Source organism: Juglans microcarpa x Juglans regia, chromosome 7D (assembly GCF_004785595.1).
Source record: "Juglans microcarpa x Juglans regia isolate MS1-56 chromosome 7D, Jm3101_v1.0, whole genome shotgun sequence".
Classification (NCBI taxonomy): Eukaryota; Viridiplantae; Streptophyta; class Magnoliopsida; order Fagales; family Juglandaceae; genus Juglans; species Juglans microcarpa x Juglans regia.
The window spans coordinates 3,004,353-3,019,115 of record NC_054606.1 but is presented as its reverse complement, the minus strand read 5'-3'; the positions used below and the strand labels follow the sequence as shown (position 1 = coordinate 3,019,115).

The 14,763-nt window shown below is 34.6% G+C and overlaps 2 protein-coding genes across 2 annotated transcripts; both read right to left on the bottom strand.

The window, feature by feature from the left end:
* Window positions 1–5,139: 5,139 nt before the first annotated feature.
* Window positions 5,140–7,524, bottom strand: LOC121238586 (plasmodesmata-located protein 8-like). The gene is made up of 3 exons (XM_041135524.1): window positions 6,578–7,524; window positions 5,398–5,505; window positions 5,140–5,296 (listed from the first exon to the last, which is right to left on the bottom strand). The coding sequence occupies exons 1-3, from the start codon at window positions 7,323–7,325 to the stop codon at window positions 5,292–5,294; spliced, it is 861 nt and encodes a 286-aa protein (XP_040991458.1). The 5' UTR covers window positions 7,326–7,524; the 3' UTR covers window positions 5,140–5,291.
* A 3,870-nt stretch (window positions 7,525–11,394) lies between these two features.
* LOC121238585 (auxin-responsive protein SAUR36-like) lies at window positions 11,395–12,684 on the bottom strand. The gene has a single exon (XM_041135523.1). It carries the CDS (start codon window positions 12,232–12,234, stop codon window positions 11,713–11,715), a length of 522 nt encoding a protein of 173 aa, XP_040991457.1. The 5' UTR covers window positions 12,235–12,684; the 3' UTR covers window positions 11,395–11,712.
* Between the last annotated feature and the right edge of the window lie 2,079 nt (window positions 12,685–14,763).

The following is a 14,763-nucleotide window of genomic DNA, read 5'->3' as shown; positions in this document are numbered from 1 at the left end:
TAAAAATCTGGTCAAAATCAAAATCAAAATCATTTTCAAACTTGAAACTAAATATTCACTAACAAAGCAATAATGATCATAAATATATGATTTGAAGGAAAATAACTAATATTGCCCTCAGTCCAAGGAAGATATTATGTTTTTCCTTCCATGTTTGTACAGATTCATCTTCTTAAGGTAGTACTTCAATGCAATCAACGTAGAATTTGGACCTAGACACCCCATATCAATTTGGGTTTGCATCAATCTTCTTTTTCTTTATTAGCTTCTTCCTTTATGGCTTTACGTTTAGATACGTCAGTATCCTTGGTAGTGTAATAGATATAAGTGACATGAGAAGAGGTAGAAATACTTTTCAGTTTTAAATCAGGTTTAGTAGTTTGGCTTTAATACCATCTATAATCAAATTGTCAAAAATACCCCCCAGTGAATTCCAAATGCCAACTTTGTCAGTCATATTTTTAACAAGAAAGAATTTTTAAATAAACATTATTATGGTAAACATGAGGAGTATTGAGCTCATAATACTTGAACTCCATATGAGATCCATTAGTCGAGAATAATTTTTCAGTAAATTTTTCATAATATTTATTAGGTAATATTCTTTCCTGGATACAATTAATATCTAATCCGGAATCAGTCATAACAATCATTGTAAATTCATATTCATGACAAATAATAGTAGTAACTTCAAAAAATCACTTGGGAATAGTATGATGGATCAAGCAGATTTGATTGTTGTCAGTGATAAAATACATTTGAACGGTAATCCACGAGTCATTAATTGACGAGATATTTTTTCATCACTGCAATAAACAGTTCGAACGGTGAACAATACATTCAAATGGTAACCCACAAGTCATTAATTGGCGGAATATTTTTTCACCATTGCAATAAACCGTTCGAATGGTTTTTTCATATGTTCAAACGCAATTTTAGCCTTCGAACAGTTAATGGATACAGTTTGAATGTATCACCTTAATGTTTAAATATATTTATTTCCATCATTATACATATTAAATAATAATATACTATAAAGTAACAACAATATTATACTATACTAAAATATAAAGGAAAATATAAGATCATATATATTAGTAATATATACTATCATATATATAGTATCATATATATTATACTATACTAAAGTATAAAGGAAAATATAAGATCATATGTATTAGTAATATATACTCACATATATATACCCTCAAATATACTAAGATCATATAGTAAAGTATAGAAAAATTTAGAAGATCATATATACTCGTAATCTATACTCTCATATATATAGAACCATATATAGCATAGTAAAATATAATGGAATATATAGTATGATATATATTAGTTAAGTATAAACTCATATATATAGTACTATATACTATCATATATATATTTTATCATATATAATACTTTGATACTAAAGTATTATAATATATTACTATTATACTATAATATTACATATATATTACAGTATATATAATCTACTATATATTACCCCGTCCATGCAGGGGCGGGGTACTCAGTCCACTGCACGAGGTGCGGGGGTGGACTTCTATCCCTCCTCTCCCCTCCCATTCCCAATCGATTATTACTGTGTCCAACGTCCACCATTTTTACAACCACAACAACAAACCATTAAAACCAAACCCAACAACTTGCCGACAGAATCAAACGATTCAAACCCCCTAAAAGAAAATGAAAGTGAAAATCTGGTTTGAAGATCGAGAGAGAAGAGGTACTGGGTCTTAGCACAGAGTGAACTCGAAGGGGAGCGAAACAACCTCATTTGAAGATTTGGAAACAGGCTCTGCCCTCTGTAGTCTGTGGAGCTCGCAGACGTGTTTGGAAAACAAAAACTTCAAGAACTTGCAAAATAAAGAGTCCTGCACACAAAACTGGTCAGAGGAAGGAGATTTTGAGGAAGAAGACGAAGAGGGTTGAAGCAATGGATTCATCTACATAAGAGGGGTAGAGGCTCAAAGACAAGAGAGATCGAGAGAGATCATGTGCGAACTACAAAGAGGATTTTGATCGAGAGAAACAAAGACTAGAGATCGGGAGAAGAGGGACTGAGTTGTTGAAGAAGATTCCGGAAAAGTAAAACTGTAAAAGTCAAAAGCTAAAAACTTGGGGGGCGAGGCGAGGGATTTACGGAGAGGGGCTGAGCCCCCTCCGTCCCCCGCCTCCGCATCTCCCCTTTCATATGGGCGGGGCCCCCGCCTGTGCGGGGCTGATCCCCCATCCCGGCCAGGCGGGGGCGGGGCGAACGGGGCGGTGCAGCGGGTAGTGAGCACCCATTTTTACTAAATTTGAAACAAATACTGTTTGATCGGTAAATACTACCGTTCGAACAGTATCTTACAATCGTTAGAATGGTTAAATATAGTGTTCGAACAGTTCTGCACATATAAGATATCGCGAACGAATGTATTTCAATGTCGCCATCCCTAACCGTTTGAAAACGAGAGAAACTCACTGAATCGATGTATTTTTAAGTGTTTTCATAGCCGTTGAGTTGACTCAGCCATGGGTGAGCTCGATCTGTTTTCCGTTCGAATGCGTTTAAGCTGTCCAATTGAACAATTTTTTGACGTTTGAACGGTTTGAACCGAAAAGATGTTTTCCGTTCGACTACATTTTTCTCTGCTCAAACATTATAATGTTCGTTCGACAACTACAAATTCCGTTCAAACCAATTATTTTATATTAGCTTATTAATTTATTTTCATCTTTTCATTAAATTGTTCTATCAATTAATTTATTAAATTGCTATTAGTATATAATTTTGTGAATATTTTCTCATATTAGATTTTATTACTAATGCTGAATATCTATTTATTTTTTAAATTTCAAGTTCATAATAATATCTTATAGGGGTAGTAAACGTGGCAGATCAAGCGAACCTTCCATCCAAACAATTTGAGAGTGGACTATTTTACTAGAGCAATAGGTAAAATTATCTGATTTTATGACTATATGGGAGGGTCATTCCCTCCTATCAGTAGTCAACGATTGTGGTTGGGCACCAATCTTAGATCAACGAGAAGAAGAAATGTAGCTCATTTCCTATAGTGATATCATTGTTGAGTTCTATAAATAGCTAGGTGGTACCAGTCCAGACGATGGAGGGGCATACATGATTTATGTTTGCGGAGCTCCTGTTATATTTTAGTATTCCTAGGCTGGTTGATGCTTATCCGAACCTGCTGCTTAGAGAGTCTGATCCTTCAGGTGATGCAGAGACCGTTTAGGATGACGGACCAATTTACACAGATCAGGTCGATACACTCGCTGATCATGAGGTCAAAGACCCGATTGTTGGTCCAGATGCTCTAGTGTACAATGAGACGAAAAGCATTAGGCAGGCAGATTTATCTTCTTTCTTCAAGATCATGAATCTGATAATCGTCAGTAATATTGACCATCGGTAGCACAAGACCGAGGTTGGCATGAATCGAGTGAAATTTATGATACGGGTTGCTCATAGCATTCTGAACGACCTCGTGGGGTATAAATTTGAGAGGATCCAGTTAGAGACTCGGTACATTACGACATATATACTGTCGTTCGGGATCTTGATTACTTGATTTTTGCTACATTCCAGGTAGTGCTAGAAGTTGCTGAGCGTGCACGGAAGCCGATGAGACTGATCAACAGCACCACCATGTCACGGAGCACGGACACTCATGACTCCATTTTCGTGGACATGTTTCTGACAGGACTTATATTCAGAGAGATGCACAGGCCGAGGCATCACACACATCTACTCACGAGGAGATGGCTGACATACTGCATGTTGAGATCGGCATACACACATCAGCATTGATCGATGTAGTGCATATTGCCATGTCTAAGTTGCGTACAGAGATTACTGCTAGTATCTTTGAGTTACGTGCATATATTAATGCTAACAACTTTGAGTTATGTGTAGATATTCATGCCAGTAATGCAACTTAGGTCACGATCAGTACTCGACTGGCCAGATTGAGAGATGATTTACTGCAGTCGAGGATATGTGCAGAGACCTCGCATCACAATAGTTTCTATTTTCAATTTATATATATTTTGTCATAGTTATGGACAATATATAGTGTTTTGATAATTTGCTTTAGTTATAAATTAAATATGTTTTTTCTGTTCTGGATTAATTACTGATTTATATTATGTCGTGTATAGCTGATAATATTTATTTAACTAAAAATCTTATTTAACATAAAAGAAATTATTAAAATATTTTTAAATTAATTACATAAAATTAATTTATGAATTCGTATATATGATATATATATATTTTATATTTTGAGTTATATACCGAGATTAATATTATACGTTCGAATGTATAAATGTGGTGTTTTAATATTTTTAAACTAAATATGTTCTGTTCAAACCGTCTAAACACCTTCCCGCCAGGTTTTGCCACCAAATATTTTCCCTTCGAACAACAACATTTACGTTCGAACGGTTTTAAACTTTTCCCGGCATAATAAATTACTTTACCGCCAAAATTTTTCTGTTCGAACAGACAAAAATTTTGGAGACAATCTAATTCGTCACAGAAGATCCTGTTTGAATGGATATTTATTTGGTCGAACGGTTCTGTAATGTTAAGACATTGATTGTTTTACCTAAAGGTTTGCAATAAGAATCATTACAACCAAACTTAATATTGGAAGAATCAAATGATTCAGTTTCTGAGAATTACTCAAAATCACTTGAATTCAATTTATTAATGTCAGATGATGCAGAAGATTTTGTTTCTAAGAGTCGAAATAGATCATCTTGATCATTATCATTAATGTTTAACTGATTAAACTTTTTTTCAAACTTATTAGGCTTTTTGGTACATTTATAAGCAAAATGTTCAGATTTGCCACAATTAAAACATTTTCCTTTTGAAGGATTTTGAAAACTCTTTTTCTTACCAAAATGTTTTTTCTTGTAAAAATTATAAGGTGTTTTTATAAAAATCATCACGGTTACTACTTCTTTTCTTGGCGTAAGGTTTAGCAAATTTATCAGAGTATTTGTGTTTCTAACTAGAAAGAGCAATCGGAGGAAGGTCAAATTGTTGATATATATATATATATATATATATATATATATATATATATAACATCTACCATCTTTTGTGCAAAACAATTTTGTATGAAAATTACGAGAAAAGTACAATATTGACTTATAAGCTGTTACAAGAGTATCAGAACAAACATTTGCAAACCTTTTAAACCATGACCAGCTTCTACTTACGGATCAAATTAAGGAATTAAGCTCATCTTGATCTATATATTTCCTTAACCTGTACATGATCAGAATATTTGTTGATCATTACCGTGATTCCATGAATAATTAAACTGATAATTGTAAGCAACACATGTAAAAAAAAAATTAATTAATTACCCATTGTTCTTCGGCAAATTGAGAGAAGAACGATCAGAACGGCTACACCTGCTAGTACCCCAACAATAATTGCTACTGTTTTCCCCGCTTGATCCTCGTTAGAGGAATCTACAGAGGTGTTCAATGCAAAAGGTAGTGGGAATAATTAGTACCATATAACATAATTAATTCCATACATAATTAAGAGATTATAGAAGATTAGTCACGGCAGCCCCTATATATCATAACTCATGTTCCATAAATTAGGCTTTCTTTCTAAACATTTTTTATATATTTTGTTTGATCCATTCCATAAGCACAGAGAATCTGAGGAAGATTGGAAGAATATATATATATATATATATATTATCTTTTAAGTACTTGGGTTGGAATGATTGTCTTGGAATCGCATGCAGCTTATCATGATCTTTTTCTTCCATCATTTGACAATTTGAATAAGCTTTGTCGCAAATTATATTGCGAATTAAGGCTGTGTTTGGCAAGTGAGAGTACTTGAGGTACTCTCACTATTATTCTTTACTTTATTATTACTTTTTACCTACTTTTCTACTATTCATTACTTTTTACTTACTTTTTAATATTTTATTATTATTTTTTCATTATTTTTTCACTACTATTCATAAACATTCTCAATACTTATCAGGTATTCTCACTATCCAAACGTAGCCTAAGAGGGCCGGGAAATTCACTCATTCATGATAGTCTAATAATTAATAGAATTACACCTTTTGCAACCAAAAGAATGGATTACTTTGATTGAAACAAAAAGAAAAATATTGAAGATATTGTTTAAAGCATAAAGATGAAAGCTGGCATGGGGGGGGGGGGGGGGGGGGGGGGAAGGGATCAGTGGCACTCAGAATGGAGGTCGCCAAAAGCAGCAGCTGTCCTGAGTACTAGTGCCCCTTAATTCTTTACTTTTAGAAAGATTACATTTTGAAGATTGGATTTCAAAAAATAAAGATCATGTCTCCCTCTCTCCAATAAAGAAATAAATTAAAGAACTGAAGTGGTCAGTATGCTTTGCACTAAACTAATTAGGAATTAATGATGCGAAAGGCTTGCAATGACCTAATTCGTGGCTCTAATTAATATAACCAGGATAAAAGACAGCATGCACAAACTTCGATCTTTAATTTTTTATTATTATTATTATTTTGGGAGAAATGAGTAGTATTACCTGAAGCAGAATTATAGTAGCCAGAAGCCCAGTACCGAGCATAACACTGCGCCAAAAACACGTCGGCTGCGGCAGCTGATCCACATACATTCTTCAACTTTCCAACAGCATCCGCAAGGCAAGAAGCGCAATCAGTTGGGTTCAAATCCCCCGCACACTGCGCAAAACCTTGTACTAATCCTGAACTGCTGACTCGAAAGCCAATTGCCCCTTGCAAGTCAGCAAGAACATCATCTCTACGCCTAAAGAACTCAACATCATCGCTTACACTTTTACTGCACTTAGTATGCGTAAGACTTGTGTCAAGCTTCCCCAAGAAATCAACATGCTCGTATCTTACGTAGCAGCCCTCGAGTTGCAAAGAAGCGCCATAAGAATATGGGCAGACTAATCCTATTTGATTAGCTGCACTTTCAATGCATTTCGAACAGTCAAAAATCTTCAAATCTCCCCTGCACTGGTATAAGCCATATATGGTGCCTTCCGGGGAGGTAGAACTTCCATTTCCTACAGCGAAGCTGTTGTAAGACACTTGAGAAGACGAGCTAACAACCGATGTTAGAAAAGAGTTGAGGTTTCCTTCAAAGGGTGAATTGGGTTGGGATTTTTCTTGAGAGCAGCCTGCATAGATGAACACGTTGATGGGATATCCATGGCTACTAAGACAAAATAAGAGAAAGAAAAGAGAAGAAAGTTTCAGAGCCAAGACGGTTTGGCGAGTGGAGTATAACTGAAGCCTTCTCAACATTTTTTCAGTTGTTTTGTTTTTTTTCCTTAATCTGGCCTGCCTTCTCTTTTGTTTTTGTTCTGCTTTGGTGGTGATTGTGAGAGAGCCGAGAGAGTAGTGGCCGGTTGCTTTTTGGTTTTTCTTGAAATCTATAGCGGAGCATTTCCTATTAAGAAAAGGCCCCAGCTATAGTTGGTCTTCATGGACCCCATGTATTCATATAGTAGCAGCATCTTTTCTATATATGCATTCTACTTTCTCCCGAGTTTTAGTCATAAAGATTATCAACCACAACATGACTACTTTTAACTTTGGCCAGGAAATCAATATGGCCTTGGATGATTTGAATTGCAAGGCGGTTGTAGACATGGCTATTCAGCTGGTTTTGGTTGATGCCAGCCTCCTTTATGCCTAAAGTAAAAGGCGAGATCAGTATATATAAATGCTAATTGGAAGTAGGGCAAATGCTCTAGTACGTACAACCCATAAAATGACGAGATGGCTTTCGCTTTGGAAAAACAAGGAACATCTTAAGGAGTCATAAATCAAAAGAAAGAAACACCTGGTTTGGACGTTAGTGTTCCAAAGCAAACACGTACAGAAATTAAATCAATATATATATATATATATATATATATATATATATATTATAAAGCAGTTACTTCTGCCGAAAATAAGGAATGGAATTAAGCCCCCCGCCGCCCAAAACAAGATAAAAACGATATTAAGAACCAAGTTTGGGAACAAAGTTTTGATCGGGAAGGTTATGGTGACCTGGCCTCGTACAACAAAGCAACAACTTGATCATGATGTGGAATCAGTGGAAAAGGATCAAAGTTCAAGTAATTGATAATTTGAAGGGTTGCATGTAAAGCTATTGGTGAAGATGATATAGACAACGTCGGCAATAATACGATCGAGAGATTCCTAGTGATCGGTGACAAGCCATGCACACTCTCTGGTTGCTAATGCATGGTTTGTATATATATAATTGTTGTTTGAGAGATAATTTTACTTCCATCAACTCAATTCAAGCTTTTGAAACAAGCTGGGCACGTATTTATTAAAGAAAAATCTGACGGCCTGGAGAAAATGTACGTCAGTGGTATGATATAATATAATATAAATAATTAAATATATCTATTCCATCAACTTTAAGCTTAATTATAGGCCTGATCTGTACAAGTGCTGAAAATTGCTACGAGGAATGCCAGCCTTAATTATATTTTATATATCTAGCTAGCTAGGCCGGGTGCTGATCAGCCGGAGCCATCAAGTAGATCATTATATATATACTTCTGATGATTCGGATTTGACCATTTTAAGCGAGTTGAAATTTGAATCATCAAGTAGCGACCGGCCAGTGGCTCCGTGCGCCCTGTCCAGCAAGTTGTGATCCGAGGCGACCCATGATGTCCGCTCCCGACTATTTTTCAAACCAGACCTAAAAATAGCTTTAATACATGTCAACGTTGCGTATATATACGTGACAAAATTATGAACGTTTAATTGGGCAAAATTAACCAAAACAGACCCCCCCCTCTCTCTCTCTCTCTCTCTCTCTCTCTCTCTCTATATATATATATATATATATCATGTATAGTTTGAGAAATATTTTATGCAAAAATCAACATTTGCATATATTATAAATTACTAAAGATAAAAGATATTTACAACCGTGAATTGTACAATTCTCACGTAATCGTTTTGAAAAAAGTGAATAAAATATAAGATTCACATGAAAAAAATTAATTTTTTAATAATAAATCTCACTCTTTTTTAAAATAATTACGCGGCGTTTACGTATAATTACTCGTTACTAAAAATGATAGGCAAATAATTATCAGTGCCTGCATGCATGGCCTGGACGGCCATTTCAAAAGGTCAAGTCTAGCTACCACTAATGCATGGCTTCATTATGGCAATTTATTATACGCATATTGTACGTGATTGCAACTTGATTACGACCCACATCCTAATATTTCCCCCAAATGCTAGAAAATTTAATTTCTAAGATCATCGTATGGATCAAGTAATTATTGATCAGCTTACTTTTGACCGGCAGAGTTATTTTCATTTATATATACAGTTCCTACTATATATGACAAAGCTTATTATTCTAATGTTTGCCAATCGATCGGTAAAATACACTTAAAAAGCCCCCGGGGGGGGTACCTTTCGTTTTCTGATCCAGTGCTATATACCCAACTTCATTAATAATAGGCTTGACTGTGAACCCTTCAACCAACGCTTTCCGGCGAAATTATTCGAGTTTTCCGATCATTATTCTTGCAGGACCATGCAATTGGTCGTTATAAACAAGTTGTGGGAGAGGAAGAGCACTTAATTAATTATGTCGCGTTTCTTATACATTGAATGATGTGCTTCGATTTAGACTAAGGCTTGAGAGAGGAGAACTTGGGTCCATACAACTTTAAATATATGGCACACCCATTCCGACTGACTAATCGACCCATTTTTTTTCATAGGAAAAAAGATCGTCCAATTTTCGCCCCCACCAACTTCAATTTGCCACACATCAACCCTGAGACCATTACAGATTTATAATATATTCTGCACTGCCACCACCATCATGGATGATACGGACTCCTATGGACAACATGAAAGAAAAGTAGGACATCAGAAAAAAAAAAATATCAAAATATGCATGGTATATTACGACACGCGCAATCAAGAAGGACAAGATTCTCTTTAAATTAATATGTGGTCGATATTGTGGTTACATTTGGTGTTATTACTTTTAAATAAATATACTAAATATCGAGAGATCACTAATTTTAATCGACAACTATTTAATTAGTTGGTTTCCCATATTCCTTAACTTCATACACATTAATGTTATTATTTAAGAGGGGAAAAAAAAAAAAAGACACTGCGTAGTACTATGTTTGGTCGTTTTTATATATATTTGCTATAGAATTGCGTTGTTCCTTTTATGGTTGAGGAATTGAAATATTGGGTGTTGATGTTTTCATCAAGGTGACAACAACAGCAACTCCAACGTGGACATTTCTAACATTTCAGCTTAAATGATTCCTCCAATATGTCATTTAAATCAATCAGGCGTAGATCCGGAAGATATATATATAGAAAATGCTACTCTTCTCGCTGATTCTTCCTGCTGGTACTTTTTATTCTTTTTATTATTTTTTTTACTTAATGATTAAGTAAGTATTTTTTAATAATATTATAATTTTTTTATTTTTTTAAAAATATTTAAAAGTATTAAAAAATACATGTAAAAAAAATCATAAAAAAAATACACAAAACAACTAGCAAGAGCCCCCAGCGGTGGGAGTAGCACCACCCTATATATATACACGTACAATTTGACTAGACTCCATCAAATTTAATTACATTATCAAAAATACTCCATCTTGATCTATAATACTTTAGCAACAAAGAAATTATACAAAATAAATCTATAAAGTGACATGGTTTGATGTAGTACATGATTAGAATGTAAATTTATTTTTACCTTAAAATAGATCTAATGAATCACATAAAACTACGTTAGTTTATGAGTTTACTTTTGTATAATTTTTTTGTGTATGTGCAAATACAAATTATATGAACTACTACTTTATATATCCATAATTCATCCCTCCTTCCACTCAAAATTAAAAAATCTCGATACTCGTACCCATTAGGCCAATGACTAGAGATGATAAAAATCATAAAAAATGATATTTATAATTTTGAAATATGCAAGTGTTGTGCAATCTCTTTAAAAAAGTGAGTAAATTTAGAACTTATATGAAAAAAATTTTAATAGTGGACTCTACTATTTTTCAAAACGATATTGCGATACTTGCGTACTCCACACTGTATGTAGTATTACTCAAAAATCGTTGTAATTAGTAGTTGAAAGTCTATTATATTGGTGGTGATCACCTATATATGCACATTCGACCACTTAAATTAAAATAATTAGTTTTAACTATTCAATAGGCAAATACTTTATAATTATCAATTTAATAGTGTTATGCGCATACGCACAATATATTTTGCTAGTCATATAAATGTCTATAATTTCTAGAGAAAAAGAACAAAAGAAACAAAAACAATATAGGGAAAAAATCATGTATTTACTTACATCTAAAATTCAGTCCGTCACTCAGTTATAAAAAAAAAAATATATATATAGTTCATCACACCACGTATGAAAAAGATTAAAAAGAAAACAAAGGAAAAGCAAAACAAAGAAAGTCTAAAGATCGTTCTTTCGAATAAAAAAAAACAAAGTCTAAAGATCGAAAGAAGCGAAGCACTAGTACCGTAACAAACAAAATTCAAAAACATCATCTTCACAATCAATTTGGAATCTTTTATCGTCGTCATCATAACTCAGTTCAACCACCGCACAATCTATCTCGCTATCTCTCTTTCAATGGTGGCGCTTCCAGGTTAGCCGCCGGGCACCACCGCAGCCGGCGGCTATACGAGTCTGGACCCTCTCGAACTCCGCCATCCGGCACGGGATCGTAATCCCACCCTCGTGCTGAAATCCGTACTCCTCCTCGGCCTCCCTCAGAAGCTCACCAAACAGAGGATGGTTGAAGTAAATCACAGGAACTAAAACCCTGCGAAAGTCGCCGTCTTCCTGGCCAACGTAGACCGCCAGGTGCCCCTTCGGCACCGTCACCTCCTTCTCTTGGACCGGGTCAAGCCCTACGGGTATATAACTCGAACCGGGTCTGCTACAACACAGAGTCCTCGCCCCGCAAGTTAACCGCCGGCCCCAGGTGATAAGTTTGGAGATGTGCTTCAGTTTGGGTTTATTCGACGTTGCTGGGGGAGGAGGCGGATTCAGACGGTGGTATTTAGGTCGGATCCGGGATTTGTGAACGATCCATTTAGAGGCCTGGACCAGGCGTTTCCCGAGCTTGAATCCTCTGAACTTTCTCATCGTACGTACTTACACAGTACGCTCTGGGTGACGGTGAATATAATGAAATGGGTGTTTTGTCTGTTCTGTTTTGTTTTTCTGAAGGAGAAGTGTTTCTCTAGCCGTCGACGGGGTTCAAGAAAAAGGCCATGGGTCGGCGACGGACATGGTGAGACGGGAGAGAGTGAGGCAGATTTCAGAGAGTGATGTTGGTATATTTGACATCCTGGAGAACTCTACTCCGGCAAGATTCTTTCATCCGAAAATAAAAACCTCCCTGGTAGTGGCTTTAATTTTGATGGTGGAAAATATAGTACTAGTATTCTTTCGGCGATGGGTGTTAAGTGGAAAACCTTGAAGACTCGGCAAAAACCAGAAAAAAAAAAAAAAAAAACGGCCAGAAAGGTAGGAAGGAGTAGGAGGATGAGAAACCAGTACGTCTGTGAGGTACTTTCGTCGCAGCAGTTTTGGGAAGAAAAACGAGTGTTATATAGCGAGCGTAGGAGCGAGGAAGTCAAGAGTCAGATGAAGGAACGGTCAGATCATAACTGGCTGCGGCGAGGTTTAAACGGTGCGTGCGATTGAAACGCGTATATGAATGCGTATTTCCATATAATATATATACATATATATATATATATTTGTGTATAATTTAAGAAATACTAAAAACTAAGATTTTATATTCTCATTTTACGTGTTAATTAATAGATTAAACACGTAAATATAAGTATTGGGAAATATTATATATCAACTCATTTTAATTATTATATATATTTCTCCTAATGATTAAAAAACTATTTATTAATTTCATTATTTGCTAATTATTTAACGTGTACATAAAAACACCAAAGAATGAAAGATAAAAGAGATACAAATAATAGTGAATTGATTATCGTCAGATCCGGCAGGTAGTCTCTTGAGTTGAGGGCGGAAATTGGTGGGTGATTTCGGAGTTTGACTTTGGATGTGTGGAGTACTGCATGTCTGGAATGGCAGAGTCAGGCGCATGTTCGTTCGTACTAAGCTATCCTTGCCGACAGCAACTAGAAGGCAACAAAAGCAAGAATATGTCTTCACCCACGTTGACCAGAGAGTTTGGCATGCAATAAAATATTATTTAAATTTGAATTTTACTAATCGTTATCTTACTACATTATACATTATATATATATATTTTTATATTCTAAGTTATTAAATTTTTGTACTTATTAAATTTTTGTACTCATCATTCATATATCACACATTTAATAAGAGAATAAAATAAAATAAAAAAAGTTTGATGCATAGGGACAATAAATAGAATTTTTCTTTAAATTTACATGATATAGACCGACGGATATGATTATTTAATATTCATATCCTATTTTTTAGAATTGTAACCTTCCACGATGAAAGTCTTTTCTAAGATCTATGTATTCGTAAATGATAATGTGCTATTAAGGTCACGCTCAAATAAATAAAAAAGAAACCCAACCACGTACGTTGTGTCGCAGAAGAAATTGGTAGAATGGGACACGCACGCGCCTTTAGAATACCAAACCAAACACAAGTACCTTGAAAGAGTAAAGACTAAACACAAAAGGACCAAGTCTCTGGTTTACCCACCATGGGTGATGCATGCGCGGTACGAGTCTACGTGACAATTTTATTATCCTGCTAATGGAGCCTAAGCCACGCGGCAACGACCACATCTGCATGTTCCTTCCCAGCAGCTTCAAATGCTGGTTCTACTTCGCACTTGGGGGCCAACTCATTTCATCCAAAGCTCCTTGTTATTTTTTGTTTTCATTTTTCCTCCCTCCTTCATAGTATTTTTTAACTTAATTTGGTTCAATTTCTAAAATCTAACGGTACTATATTAAATAAAAAAAAAAGTAGTAAAATAAAATTATTAGGCCTCGTTTGTTTTCACAAATGAGATAAGATGATATGTTATGAAAATTAAATAAAATGTTGTTAGAATATTTTTTTTAATATTATTCTTGTTTTGGGATTTGAAAAAGTTGAATTGTTTATTTTATTTTGTGTATAAATTTAAAAAAGTTGTAATGATAAGATGAGATTAGACGAAAATAATTGTGAAAGCAAATGAGACCATAATGAAAAAATAGACTTCAAATCCAGTTTCTTTTTAATGTTTTTAGCTAGGTACAATAGCACATGTGAAAATTGAAAAAGGTTCAATGTAAACGTACTAATAAAAATACTCAATAAGTAGATATTGGCCCAAATTTCCTCACTTTTAGTTCCAAGGCTTGCATCATTAAAGTGTTACATTTCCTATAAACCGGTCATGTATAATATCATATATTGTACGACCAGTTATAATTATAGAAGAAATTTAAGAATTCATATTTTTTTATGATAATTATTGTAAAATAATTTTACATCACTTATATATTGAATATGAATAATGCTAAATACAATCATATAGTGTGTAAGCAATAAACAATATTTCATTTGAAAAAAGAATTAGGATTTACTATTAAAAAAATAATTTTTCATGTGGATGTTATATTTATCCACTTCTTTTAAAGAGAGTGCAAGAGA

Bases quoted from the DNA above. Each gene is read 5' to 3' on its own strand.
- LOC121238586 (XM_041135524.1), bottom strand. From the start codon at position 7,325: ATGTTGAGAAGGCTTCAGTTATACTCCACTCGCCAAACCGTCTTGGCT. The intron at 5,506-6,577 runs GTAATACTACTC...ACACCTCTGTAG, and splicing joins CTACTATAATTCTGCTTCAG to ATTCCTCTAACGAGGATCAA.
- LOC121238585 (XM_041135523.1), bottom strand. From the start codon at position 12,234: ATGAGAAAGTTCAGAGGATTCAAGCTCGGGAAACGCCTGGTCCAGGCC.